General features: G+C 52.9%; 1 protein-coding gene across 5 annotated transcripts in view; it reads left to right on the top strand.

Moving 5' to 3' along the window:
- Positions 1–11,074, top strand: part of Ube2v1 (ubiquitin conjugating enzyme E2 V1) — a 29,579-nt gene extending 18,505 nt beyond the window's left edge. For 4 of the 5 annotated variants that reach the window (XM_046433591.2, XM_046433590.2, XM_046433592.2 and 1 more), the window contains 2 exons: positions 8,424–8,549; positions 9,585–11,074. In XM_046433591.2, the coding sequence (XP_046289547.1) occupies positions 8,424–8,549; positions 9,585–9,731 (273 nt within the window). In that variant the 3' untranslated portion in view covers positions 9,732–11,074. The remainder of the gene's footprint in view (positions 1–8,423; positions 8,550–9,584) is intronic. The other variant, XM_058575648.1, reaches the window with a different exon arrangement.
- Positions 11,075–14,354: the final 3,280 nt, after the last annotated feature.

The following is a 14,354-nucleotide window of genomic DNA, read 5'->3' on the forward strand; positions in this document are numbered from 1 at the left end:
CACCCTGTTAAAGTGTATAATTCAATGGTTTTTATCACATTAGTTGTGCAAATGTCACTATTTTCATCACCCCAAAAAGAAACCCCCTACTTACCAGCAGTCACTCACTACCCCCTACTTTGAAACCTTGACAGACATTAAACTACTTTCGAGTTCTACGAATCTGCCTCTTTTGGACATTGCCTATTGGTGGACACCGTGTGTCATCTTCTGGGTCTGGCTCCATTGGCCTGTTACAGTGTCTCTCAGTACTTAGCTCCTTTTATGACTGAATATTTTATTGTACGGATATACCATATTTTATTTATCCATTCATTAGTTGATTGACATTTGACTTGGTTCCTGGAGCTGTGTAATGATGGTGGGAGCATCTGTATGGACATGGATTCTCAGTTCTCCTGGGGATGCGCCTAGGGGTAGAATGGCTGGTCAGGTGGCAGTGGTGTCTCACGTTTTGAGGAAGTTTGCCGGAACTGCTGTGCCGCTCTCCATCCCTCCTAGCAGTGCGTGGGGTTTTCGTTTCTCGCATCCTTGCCCATACTTTTATCTTATTGTCTGTCTTTGTACCCCTGTAATTTTGATTAACCTTTGGTTCTCCAGGGTTAAAAACAAAAGTCATAAAAGGAACTCTCTGCTTCTAGATGTGGCCTGTAACCAGTCAGTTTTATGATTGGTGTACAAGATATTTAGTCAGTAGTTGGCATAGTAACATAATTATTAAAGATAATAATTTTTTTTAATTGTTTTACCCAAGAGAAAGTCTTCCATTAAAATTTAAAGGCAGGGGCTGGGGATATAGCTCAGTGGGTAGAGTGCTTGCCTTGTGTGCTCAAGGCCCTGGGTTCAGTCCCAAACACCACCAAAAATAATAGAAGGCAGGGACTGGGCACATACCTGTTGTCCCAGCTGCTAAGGAGGCTGAAGCAGAGGATCACAAGTCAAGGCCAGTGTGGGCAATGTAGACCCTGTCTCAAAATAAGATTAATAAAGGGCTGAGATAGGGGCTCAGTGGTAAAGTGCCCTAGGTTCAATCCCTAGTATCAAAAGAAAAGAAAAGAAGAGGCTGAAGCATAGCTTAGTGGTAAAGAGGATCCCTGGGTTCATTCCCCAGCACTGCAAGGGGATGGAGGGGACGATGCTGAGGATGTGGCTCAAAGGTAGAGCACGTGATTAGCATGTGCCTGGAGCTCGATCCCCAGCACCATATTTTTTTTTTTTTTTTTTTTAAGACAAGGCTGGGGGTGTGGTTCAGTGGCAGGTGTCTGCCTGTCATGCACAAGGCCTTGGCTCAATCCCAGCACCCTAATAAAACTTTTTTAAAGGCATGAACCATGCGATGCAGTAATTCTACTAGGAATTCACTCACCAGCTTTTCCTTTGCAGTGCTGAAAGGCAGTGTCCCAGCACTTCCTGCAGTGTGGCCAATGACACCAGACACTAGAGGTGACCTCCCAGCACCCTTAATATGAGCATACTATATGCCACTTAGTATGTGTGTCTCGTTCTTCCAATAGCTGAGGTGTAATGGTCTCTCTGTGGCATTTAAGTGAAAAAAACTCCCCAAGAGTACATAGAGTGGCCTGCAGTTGGGTGGAGGGTAGGAGGTCGTCCATGTGTGCCAGTGCTGGGCGCTCAGAATGTCTTTGAAAGAACACATAAGGAGCTGGTGACATGAGTGGGCCTCTCCAGAAGGAAGTGGCCGGCTTGGCCAGCAGGGGGAGAAAGCTTGGTTTCTGCCTTTTCGTACTCAGTGTCTTATTTGAGTGACACTGTCTCTCTCTCTCTCTCTCTCTCTCTCTCACACACACTCACACTCTCTCTCACATCTCACACATACTTTTTTTTTTTTTTTTCCTCTTTTGGAAAAGTCCTCTGAACCTCAAAGCAAAGCTTCCCATCTCTGGCAGGCTCTGGCACATATGGCCATCCAGAGCACCGGGTGTGGACTGTCTTCTTTGTAGCTAGTCCACACAGTCCACCTGCCTGGCGCTGCACTGGACATTCTTGTTGTTGTCGTGGGGTTGTCCTGTGCCTTGCAAGATGCTTAGCAGCATCCCTGACCTCTACCCACTAGGTGCCATTAACACCCCTGTCCCGATTGTGACATCCATAATATCTTCAGAAAATGCTAAATTAAATTCCCCATGTCCCTGGCATGGGGGCAGAAATGGCCCTGAATGGGAAGCACCCTCAGGCCTCTTAAATGCAGGTGAGAGCCCAGCTATGTCTGTGCACATGCTCACCCCACAGTGCTGCGCCCATGTCCAGAATGGCAGAGCATGACTCCCAGGGCACAGGAGGAAAATGAAAGCACTTCGCAGTTTGGTCAGTCCCCACAGGGTGAAGCTCTCAGCAGGGGGCACACATACCTACCTGCTCTTTTGAAGAAAAACAAGACCAGCTATGCATGATATTTTGCAGTCAGGTTTTTTCTTGAAGTTAGCAGATGGTGGACATCTTCCATATCAGTGCACATTGGCCTGTCTTTTTAAGCAGCTTTCAGTTATGTGACTGACACCTGAATGTGTTATAAAAAGTCTCAGCGATTCTGAGCATATAGCGCAGAAGGCTAACTTCATTCTCCTTAACTGTCTGCATCACTCAAGAAATTATATCAGATTTCCCCCCCCAGCTTTGAAATATAATTGAATAAAAGTTGTATACATTCAAGTTGCACAGCTTGGTGGTTTGGTATACATACACATTTTATAATGATTACCTCATTCAAATTAGCACATCCGTCACCACAGTTGTGTGTATGCAGTGTGTGCGCATCTGTGTTCCTGGTGAAGACTTTTAAGATGTGTTTTCACCAGGCGTTGTGGTGCACATCTGTAATCCTAGCTGCTTGGGAGGCTGAGGCAGAAGGATCACAAATTGGAGGCCAGCCTAGGCAAGACCCTGTCTCAAAATAAATTTTTTTATAAAGGCGCTGGGGTGTACTGCAGTGGCAGGGCGCTTCCTGCCATGCATGAGGCCCCGGGTTCAGCCCACAGCACTGCAAAGGGAAAGAAGACGTCCTTTCTTAGCAAATGTCAAGTAAAAAACACATCAGATCCCCGGGATTTGTACATAACTGAAAGTTGGTCCCTTCGACCCTTTTCCCCCACATACCAGCTCCCAGCAGCTACCACCATGCTACCATCTGCTTCTGTGAATTCAGGCTTTAAATTCCACATAGTAATAAGATGGCACAGTGTTGGTCAGTGTCTGACTTATTGAGCTTAGTTCACTGTCCCCCATATTCATCCACGTTATTGCAGGTGGCAGGACTTCAGTCTTTGTGGGCAGATTCGGGTGTTCTGTCCCCCCTCGTCCATTCAGCCTTTAGTGGACACCCAGGTCGTTTGCACATCTTGGTTCTTGGGACGATGCTTGGGAAGCAAGAAGGAGCCTTGCAGATCCTGCTCTTACTCCTGGGCTGCTGTTTCCACTGCGGGTGGTCAGTGTAGGGAGCTGCTCAGCTGCGTGTGGCCTGGAAGGGCACAGTGGGAAAGCGTGACTGCCCGCTGGGCAGAGGAGGGCGTAGGGCAGGAGGACCCTGGCCCTTGTGGGCTGCCCACAGGAGCCGGGGGCAGCGCTGACAGGAACAGCCCTCCTCCACTTCACGTCAGGCCCCCGCGTATGACTGGCGGTTTACTCTTGGGCTGCAGGGCATTTGGGGGGCACCAGGACTGAAGTATAGAAGTGAGCAGCACTGCTGCAGGGGGCCTGTGGCCCCAGAAGGATGCCACCTAGCGGGGATGAGGGAGTGTGTGCAGGGGACACTGGTGCCCCAGTGCCGGGCCACAGCATGTGCTGCCGGCCAGCGCCTGCCCACCTCCCTCCCTGCTCTGGAGCCTGCCTGGCGCTGCAGACTCTCCTCCTCCTCCGCTGACTTCCCGCTGAAGTTCTGCCAGGCAGCGACACGGGAGAGCCTGAAAGACAGGAAGAGGTCGAGGGGACTTGCTGCGTCCTGTCTCCCCTTCCTCTGTGCCCCCAGTGACAGCCCTTCCTGCTGGCGTCAGCAGTGGTCCAGCCCACGGCATCCCCTGCCCTCCTGCCCCAGGCAGCAACCAGGCACAGCCCCTGGGGAGGCCGAGTCCGGCTGTCGGGACCTCTCCCCAGGCCCCAGGGTACAGTTCTGTGGCAAGTCTCTGCTGCCCCTTTCTGTGCACTTACCTACTGTTTACATCCTGAGCCACTCAGATCCTATCTGTCTACTTATTTATTTAGACACTGGGGATGGAACTCACGGGGGCCCTGCCATGAAGGTTTTTTTTTTTTTTTTTTTTTTTGAGACAGGGTCTCACTAAGTTGCCGAGGCTGTCCTTGAACTTTCTATCCTCCTGCCTCAGCCTCCCGTGTAGCTGGGATTATAGATTGTGTGCGCCACTGTGCCCAGCAAGTCTTCTCAGGCTCTGCAGAATGTCCCTCTGAGGATCCACCCTCCATTCTAACACAGCGTGTGTCATTAAACGTGATCTGTAGGGCTGGGGTGTAGCTCCATGTGGAGTGTGTGCTTAGCATGCATAAGACCCTGGCTTTGCTCCCCAACAGGCATACAAACGTAATTTGTATATAACTGCATAGATTTAGAATCGAGGCAGCAGGTGGCTGGCTGACCTAATGTTGCCTTTTTGTATGTTTGGGTTTTATTTTTTGCTGTACCCCCTTATGTTTCCTACTTCGCACACTTTGTTGTTTCTCTCCTTTGTTGCAGCTCTAGGGATTGAACCCAGGCCTATCTGCATGCTAGGCCCACAGCGGCTGCTGTGAAGGTACACTCCCAGTCTTTTTTACATTTGATTTTGAGACAGAGTCTCATTAAGTGGCCCAGCCGGCTGGAACTTGCAATTCTTCTCCCTCCGTCTCCTAAGTAGCTAGAATGACCCACAGGTGCCACGGCGCCTGCTTACATTTTAAAATAAGTTTTGTTTCACATGTTTTTAGGTTCCAGAAGAGTAGTAAAGGTGGTGCAGAAAGTTCTCGAGACACTTCCCCCGTCCCCCGTGTTAGCCTGTTGTACTGGCCAGCGTCGACAGTGGTCATCCAGTAAAGCTGCACTTTCCATTCCTGGTCTCCATCTCTGTCCCTCGTCCTCCATGGTACTGGGTCATGACAGTGCGAGCTCCTAGGGCTCCGGCAGTTTCCTGGGTGTTCTGATGTCCCTGACTGGAGGAACACTGGTCATGTACTTTTAGGATCTGCCTGGTGTTTTCGGAGGTCTGACTGGGCTGACTCACGTAGGTGTGTCTTAGGCCCAGGAAAAGCTTATGATTCCTAGACTCTGGGCAGTGGTGTGATGGGTAGAGTGGACTGTGTAGGGGGAAGGAGGAGGGGACGACTAGGAAGTGAGGTTGCCAAATTATGTTGTTACCTAATGCACCAATTAGAAAAAAAGAAAGAAACAGACTGTGCACAAATCAACCCCAATTTGGAGGAAGGTGCGGTCACTGTTGTAGGTGGTGCACGATGTGCTGCGTCCTGGCCTCTGTGTCTGCGTGTGTGTGGACATGTCACAGCATGCGGTTGGTCCTTTGCAGGTGGACTCCAGTTGCCTGGCGTTCTAATGTGCAGTGGGCGGCCACCCGCAGGACAGGCAAGGAGGGGCTCGCGGCTCTGCCACCCCCCTCCCTTCTTTGTGGGCTTTACAGTTTGCACCTTGACATTTGATGTATGTCATCAAAATGGACAGCATTTCATGATCAAATACTCTTTTAGGTACATTTTTTTAAAAAACATTTATTTTTTTTAAGTTTTAAGTGGACACAATATCTTCATTTTAGTTTTCTGTGGTGCTGAGGATTGAACCCAGGCCCTCACGCATGCTAGGAGAGCGCTCTGCCTCTGAGCCGCAGCCCCAGCCCTTTTAGGTACATTTAATTGGCATAATTGTCCAGGTCACGTGTTCTATAAAGCAAATGCGGAGTCGAGAGCGAGGTTCCTTCCAGAAGCCATGTTCCGGGGCTCTCCCCAGGCGCTCTCTCCCCTGGACCGAACCCTCCAGCCGGCCTGGGGAGCACTCGGGACAGAACACGAGGAGGAGGCAGAGCCCGGCTTTCTGGGGAGGAGGTCTTGCGTGGGCTTCCGGCTGGCCTTCAGGTGTCCGCGCCCCCTGGGCCTGAGGCAGTTGACCGTGTTCCAGTGAAAGGGCCACTTGAGCCTCAGTGGCCAGAAGTCCATTAGTTCTTTCACTTTTAATCCGTGTGAGTGTGGGCATTTTAGAATTCGGCTTCGTGGCGTGGAGACCAGTGTCCTGCCCCGGAGCTGCGCCTTCCCCACTTCAGCCTGTAGATGAGTGAGCCGCAGGACGTGCCGGCAGGTGACCAGGTTGGTGTTGCCAGCACTTTTAGGGGCCGGGGCTGCAGCTCTAGGGTGGGCACTTGCCTGTCGTGTGCAGGGCCCTGAGTCCCATCCCCACCAGAACTGAAAGGGAGGCCGTGTCCATCGGGCCCTCTTCTGTCACGTTTTCTGAGAGAACTTTTTTCCTTTGAGGAAACACATGAAGAGTGCAGAGCGCGGCGTCCCCTCCCACGGGGCAGGTGTCGGGCGCTGGTTCCCATGGTCTTGCTGGTGCTGAGCCTCTAGGTGGGCCCCGGGGGAGGCAGCCTGGCTTGGTTGGCGGGCTTAAGCCAGCGGAGCCTGTCCCCTGTGGGAGCAGAGGCTGGGGTGGGTCCAGTGAGGGGCTGGTGGGGGAGGAGGTGGGGGAGGGCGGTTTCTTGGAGAGGGAAGTGGTGGCCTTCGGATGATGGGGCTAGGGAAAAGGGACTTGGCTGACCCTTAGGTTTTTTGTTTTCTGTTTTTTGTTTTAAGATAGAGGGGAGAGAGAGAAAGAGAGAGTTTTTTTTTTAATATTTATTTTTTTTAGTTTTCGGCGGACACAACATCTCTGTTTGTATGTGGTGCTGAGGATCGAACCCGGGCCGCACGCATGCCAGGCGAGCGGCTACCGCTTGAGCCACATCCCCAGCCCGACCCTTAGGTTTTTTTGTGGGGTTTTTTGTTTAGTTTTGTTTTGGTGCTGAGGATTGAACCCAGGGCTGCTTTACTGCTGAGCCACATCCCCAGTCCTTATTTTTTATTTTGAGACACGGTCTTGCTAAGTTCCCGAAGCTAGCCTCAAACTTGCAATCCTCCTACCTCAGCCTCCTAAGTCACTGGGATAACAGGTGTGACCACTGCGCCCCATAGCTGTTAGTTCCTTGCCTGCACTGACCGAGTGGGGTAGATGGTGGCAGCGCTTCCTAGGAGGGGAGAGGATCAGGTGGGCAGTGGGTAGGTAGCCAGATTAGAGCTTTGGTTTTGTTGGTTTGGGATCCCCAGGGACACAGCTGGCTTTAATGGGTGTAACATGAATAACTTCTGGATCTTAAGATACGTTCCAGGTTTTGTCGGGAGCAGTCTACACCACGTGTTCGGAGGTGTGGGGAACATGCCGCAGGTGGGCGCTAGGGCGTGCTGAGAGCTTGCCTGGCCCGCGGGATGCCCTGGGTTCAATCCAGGGAGAAAGAGCCTCTGTGGTTCTTTTCCCCCAAGGACCACTAGGTGTCGCTGTCCACAAGAGCAGCGTTTGTACAGCGAGACTGCTGAGAGGGGACACTTGGCTGCCCTCACAGTGGGAGGCACACCTTCAGTATGGTCTTCAGACAAGGACACCAGTGTGGCTCAGAGTAGGACAGAGAGTTAGGGACTGGGTGACTCCTGAGCTGGGTCTTGGGGGCGGTGGGTGAGGCCAGCAGGAGGAGCACTGCAGGAAAGAGGGGCAGCTGGCTCCAGCAGCAGTCTTGATACCCTTGGTGGCCGGTAGGTACTGGGGAAGGTCCCTGGTGTGGACATTGGACTTCCCTGTGCTGCTCAGCAAAGACGTAGTTGGCATTTCTAAAAGGACCTGTGACCTCCTCTGCCTCACCCGCTGCATGTCTGTGGTCCCTCGGGTCACTGTGCCTGCCAAGGGAAAAAAACACGGAGGGAGGACGACGCAGGCCAGTGGAGACCCTGCGTAGGCAGAGCCCAGCCCCACGGTGATGGAAGGGGAGCGCCTCGGGCCTGAGCCCAGCCTGTGCTTCATCTGAAGTTCCCTTGAGCCATGGCCAGTGTCACACTTTGCACATGGTGGTGTACATTGGCTGATGAGCCTGGGGTGAGTGGACAGTTAGCGCAGCTTCTGGAAGGAAGAGTGCCCCTCACATGCCATTCCCCAAGAGCAGGGCAGGTGTGCCAGGGACAGGCGCAGCACAGGCCCCTGGGGTAGGGCTTGGCCACACTGACTGGAAACGTCCTTAAATGTTCTTCTTTACTCTCCCAACTCAGGGATGAGTTGCTGCCGACTTTCCACGGTACTTGAGTTCTTCATCAGGAGTAAATGATAAATGGTCTTCAGTGAGTTCTGTCTGAGTTCCTTGTCTATAACTGCCTGACATCTCTGTGCCCTTTCTTTCCAGACAATTTATGAAAACCGAATATACAGCCTTAAAATAGAATGTGGACCTAAATACCCAGAAGCACCCCCCTTTGTAAGATTTGTAACAAAAATTAATATGAATGGAGTTAATAGTTCTAATGGAGTGGTAAGTTGTGCTTTCTGTCCCCACTTGTCCCTCTGGGCTGAGAATTGCTTTGTACTTAACACCAGGGGCCTTTGGAGGTTGTATCCGAGTGCCTGTGTGCAGGTGGGAGCGGGGCCTGTGTCCTAGCCGTGTCCACCTGCCCCTCGTGTCACACTCACCCTGGCCAGCACTGCTGCGCACTCGAGATGAGAGTTCACTCAGTCCCCGCGCACATGAGGAGGCGAGGCGGGAGACCAGAGGCCTTGCCCACAGCGCCACCTCCCGGGCCTTAAGCCTGGGATGTGATATTTTTATCTTTTGATAACCTTGCTTTTTAAACTGATTTTTATATTGGCACCCATAAATCTGAAGTCCAAAATGCTCCAAGACCTTTTTTGTGCTGGGGATGGAACCCAGGGCCTGGCGCATGGTCCCCTGCCGCCGCCGCCCGTCAGCCTTTCCTGTATGTGCTGCTGGCAAAGGCGTGTCCCGGTTCTTGCCCACGTTAAGATCTGCCAAATCTGGGTCCTTGGTGGACTCAGAGGACTTGAAAGAGTCAGAGGCGCCTCATGCTTTGGGTGCAGCGTTCATGTGTCTGGGCCACCTGGCTTCTGGGGAGCGCTGTGCCAGGTGGAGAGACCTGGCTGGGGGTGGGGGGGGGCCTGGCCACTGCAGCACAGGTACAGGCCACCATGCCTTTGCTGTCCCTGCTGCCTGGCGTCATCTTTGTCATCTCCTGCCCGGGCATAGCATCCAGGGCCCAGGCATGGCCACAGCTGGCCCACAGCAGGTCATTCTTGTCCAGCCAAGTTGGGCAGGGTGGAGTCCTGCCAAGGGCCAGTGTTACCCTTGCCTTCTCCCAAATTGGGACACAAAGGAAAAACAGTGGCTGGAGGAGGGGACCCTGCCCGGGGGCGTCCTGCATGTCAGGTATGGTTTTGTGATCAGCACGTTCCTCTTAAGAACTGCGTTCTCACCAGCTCATGCTGTGGCTTAGCCCGGGCATGCGGCTGTCGGAGACCCTGAGAGTAATTTGGTTTTGTTTGCCTTTTATAGGTGGACCCAAGAGCCATATCAGTGCTAGCAAAGTGGCAGAATTCATATAGCATCAAAGTTGTTCTGCAAGAGCTGCGGCGCTTAATGATGTCTAAAGAGAATATGAAACTCCCCCAGCCTCCGGAAGGACAGTGTTACAGCAATTAATCAAAAAGCAACGCCACCAGCCCTCCCCCATTCGATTTAAGCAGTCTTCATTCTCCACCGTAGTAAATTTTCTAGATTCGTCTTGTAGACCTCAAAGTACTGGAAAGGAAGCTCCCATTCGAAGGCAATTTATCTTAAGATACTGTAAATGATACTAATTTCTTGTCCATTTGAAATATATAAGTCGTGCTATAACAAATCATCCTGTCAAGTGTGACCACTGTCCATGTAGTTGAACTTCTGGGATCAAGAGAGTCTATTTAAATTGATTCCCATCCTGACCGGTGGGGCACGTCTAACTCAACTGTGAAAAGACACGTCACACAGTCACCTTGCTGCTGATTATTCGGCCTGGGGGCTCTGCCTTCCCCCCCTGCCCTGCCAGCCCTGGGGCAGCCCTGGGACAGCCCTCCAGCAGAGGCTTGCTAGAGTAGAGCAAAGGTTTCAGGTCACACCCTGGGGACTGCTGCTGGGTGTGGGGTGCTTTGCCTGCACCCTGGTTACTTTCTTAAGTCTTAAAGGACGCCCCTTCCAAGCCATCATCCTGCCCCACTCTCCTCCACTCCTGTCCTTGGCCGAAGCATAGATTGTAACCCTCTGCCCCCTTGAAATTGGCCTTCGCGAAGAATTCAGGGCTTTCCCCCTCCCCTACCTTGATCGAGGGGTGCTGCTTTTTCCCTCCTCCTCAACTCCCTTGTCCACCTTCACCACCCGGCACTCTCCACCTCCCCCCCTGGCTTGGCCAGAAGCCATCAGGTCAGGTTGGAAATCTCTGACCTCCTCCTCCACATTTGGAACCACGTTTGATCACTTTCCACCAGCCCGGGAAATGAGCTTTGGGTCCTGGGTCCTGCCACTCTGCTGTCACCCTCAGCCGATGCATCTTTGGCCCAGGTCTTTGTAAGGTGGACAGGGCGGTCCCCAGGTGACATAGCCTGCCAGCCCTCAGGGTCCCTCTGTTTAGACCTGCAAGAAGCCTCGTGGAGACGCCTGTGAGCACACAGGGCCCCTCTGGACTGTTCCCTTTCCTGTAATGACGTGGCTTTCAGACGTGAAGAAGGGTGAACAGGGCTCCCTGTGGGGCGCGCCTGCCATCCCCGCAGGCCCAGTGTGGAATCTGACAACTGGAACCAGAGAAACCTGGACCCAGCGCAGATACTGGTTTTGGTGCCGCTGCCTCCCGGGTGCTCAGCAGGGACTGAGGAGGAGCTGGTGTGCACAGCAGCTCCCAGCGTTGGCGGAGCCTGGCCTCCCGGCACATTGCTGCACCTCCCACTTCCTGTTCAGGACCACTGTGCTGAGACCTGATGCAAACAAATAAAGGCAGTTCATGGTGTTCTGAAGGGTTTATTTTTTTTTTTTTTTCTTACTATTTTGTGTAAAACCACCTTTTGAAGCAGCAGCTATCAAGTCTGAAAAGCAATGGATGTTCCCATTAATCTATTTCTGGGGGAAATCTTAGTTCTAAGGATTTAACATCCTGTAAGTAAAGTTTAACCTAACAGTATTCCATAAGCAGCCTTTTTCTTGTCAGACCATTGCCTGATTTTAATATAATAAAAAGTGTGCATTAATATTTCACAGGCTGTGCTGTTCTTCCTCCTGGCATATTAATTTGGCAGGTATTAATGCTTCAGACGCTTTGGGACCCTTTGGTCCTTTGTAGAAAAAATACTTCGGATTTTTGGGCCAACAGGCAAAAGTAGGGGTTCTTAATTACATATGAGAAAGTGCTTAATTACATATGAGAAAGCAGATTTCCACAGAGTACAATATTTTTGTAATGTTACTATCCTAACACGATAGTTTCTTCTAGGGATAACATCTTGCTTGATCGAGTTCAGGTTCTCAATAATCAAGTCAATTGCAAATGCTTGTCTGTAAAAATTGTTTTTCATTCAAGAACTCAAACAGGCAGTGGGCTGGATTTGGCCCCTGCCTCCTACTTTGCCAGCCCCTGGCTCAGAAGATAGTAGTTAAAAAGCACGATCTTCACAGGTACAGGGTGCCGTGCTCGTGCCTCTAATACCAGCAACTCGGGAGGCTGAGGCAGGAGGAGCCCAAACTCAAGGCGGGCCTGGGCAACTCATCACGACCCTGCCTCAGAAACAAAGTGGGGACGGAGCCCAGTGGTAGAGCACTTGCCTGGCATACTCAAGACTTGGGTTCCATCCCCAGCACCCCCCAAAAAAGAGGAGGAGGAACATAAGCAACCTCTGGTTGGCCAATAGCAAGTCATCAGTAGGTCCCTGAAGCCGGGATGGGGTGGGCCCTTGAGCTGTCCCTTGTCTGCTGTCCTGTCTGCCCTGCCTCAGGTCTTACCCTTCCCCTCTGGAGGCCCAGGGGAGCCTTCCCATGACCTGTCCCTGCTCTGCTGCCTCATCACGTCCAGGAAGGACCTCGAGGCCTCGGCACTGGGGTTTCGTGTCCTAACTCAGCACAGAAGTCCCTGGGAGAGGGGCCTTTCCGGCAGCTTCCTTCTCCCCCAGACACCAGCCGCCTGGGAGGGCCCCTGGGCTGCCCAGCTCCAGAGGCACTCTGCTTCCTCCTGAGGACCTCCTGTGGCCACCGCTGTGCACGCAGCCTGGGGAGGCCCTGGGGGACAAGTGTGGGTACGGTGTGCAGTGTTGCTCAGGCCAGGGACAGTCACACAGAAACTGGAGACAGATTTTATGTGAAATATCCAACACTTAGTTGTCATTCAGCTTTCTACCCTGTGTAGGACTGTGACCACACTGAGGCCCTCCAGCTGCCCCTTGTCCTCCGTAGATGGTCCATGTGGTGCCCTTTGACCTCCAGCAGGTCTGTGCTCCTGGAAGCGCTGCGCAGGCTCAGGTTGTGGGTTCTGAGGCCAGGCAGGAGCACCTGTGGCCCGGCTCTGGAGGGGAGCACAGCTCACCCACCGGAAGGACACAAGATCTCCATCAGCCCGTGTCCCTAGCGAGGCAGCCCTGCCCACTGTTGGTGAGAAACCATTCGTTGTGATCCCAAAGTGTCAAGAAGCCAAGAATCTGTTCTGAGGTCTCAGAAAGCAGGGGATGTCCGCCAGTTGTCATAGGAAGTGAGGTGGCAGCCACACAGCCAGCCGGGAAGAACAGGATCACAGGAAGCCAGGTGAGCCAGGCCAGTGGCACAGGCCTGAGATCCCAGGGATCCTGGAGGCTGAGATGGGAGAACGGCAAGTTCAAGGCCAGCCTCGGCAGCTTAGTGAGCCCCTGTCTCAATAACTAAAAAGGGAGCTGGGGCTTGGGCTCAGCAGTAGCGCACTTGCCTGGGTGTGTGAGGCACTGGGGGCGATTCTCAGCACCACAGATAAATAATTTTTTAAAAAATAAAGGTCTATCAATAACTAAAAAAATGTTTTAAGAGGTCAGGTGCAGTTGCAGTCCCAGCCCCTCAGGAGGCAGAGGCAGGAGGATCACAAGTTCAAAGTCAGCCTCAGCAATTTAGCGAGCCCCTAAGCAGCTCAGTGAGATCCTGTCTCTAATAAAATACAAAACAGGGCTGGGGATGGAGCTCAGTGAATGAGTGCCCGAGTTCTATCCCTGGTACCCCAAAAATAAAATAAAAAGGGCTGGGGATGTGGCTCCAGGGTAAAGTGTCCTTGGGTTCCATCCCCAGTAACAGAAACATAAAACCCCAGTTAATAAAGTACTCGCCCCTCCCCTTAGCTGGAGACTACATTGATATTGTCCTGGAGGCTCCAGGGAGCTGGGCAGAGCTCCCAGGGCAGGGAGGGCAGAGCCGTGGTCGCCCTGTGCCCCCAGCCTGCGCCCGGCCGCTCCCCCTCTTCCCCACCATTTCTTTTTTTACTCACTGGGCTGTGGCTTCACTTTGCTTCTGCCCTGGAAGGGTCTCCCTGGGTCCCACAGAGCAGCACAGGGACTCTGCCCCGTGGTTTTCCAGGGCCACAGCGCATACAGGGCCAGGCCTTCCGTGGAGCACGGAGGGCGGCATCTGCCTGGGCATCTGCGTGTGCCTGGGCTCTCGGGTGATGTCCTGGGAGCAGCTTCTCCCTGGGACGTGGCGGTTTTTTTTTTTTTTTAAGAGACAGAGAGAGAGAGAATTTCAATATTTATTTTTTAGTTTTCGGCGGACACAACATCCCTGTTTGTATGTGGTGCTGAGGATCGAACCCGGGCCTCACGCATGCCAGGCGAGCGCGCTACTGCTTGAGCCACATCCCCAGCCCCTGGGACGTGGCATTTTGAACTCTGACATATTCTAGTGGTCTGCAAAGTTGTGGGCTCCCTCCCACCAGGTGCAGGCCGCATCCCTGTCCCTCGTGGCCGCCTCTCCTGGGGCTGGACAGGGTGCTCCCTGGGTCCTGTGCCACTCTCCTCAGGGGTCTGCAAGCACCCTCTGGCTCTGTTTGGAGTATGAAGTGGCTCCTGTGGCTTGACAGGACTGGCGGTCGGGTGGCCACCCTCGGGCCATGCTGGGCTGGCGGGACTGCGCATCAGTACGCGTGCGCCTGGGGGAGCTCTTGCCTGGTAGCCCCTCCCTTCGAAGCCTGGAAAGTGGCCTCTGCCCTGAGTCCCATGGATGAGGAGGCTGTGAGCACCTGGACGGCAGGTGGCTGCCCCACACCCACAAGCCTTCCAGGGCTGGAGCGGGCCTGTC

This window comes from Marmota monax, unplaced genomic scaffold (genome assembly GCF_021218885.2).
Source record: "Marmota monax isolate L192 unplaced genomic scaffold, Marmota_monax_Labrador192_F-V1.1 WCK01_AAM20220418_F8-fsc00014, whole genome shotgun sequence".
Lineage (NCBI taxonomy): Eukaryota > Metazoa > Chordata > Mammalia > Rodentia > Sciuridae > Marmota > Marmota monax.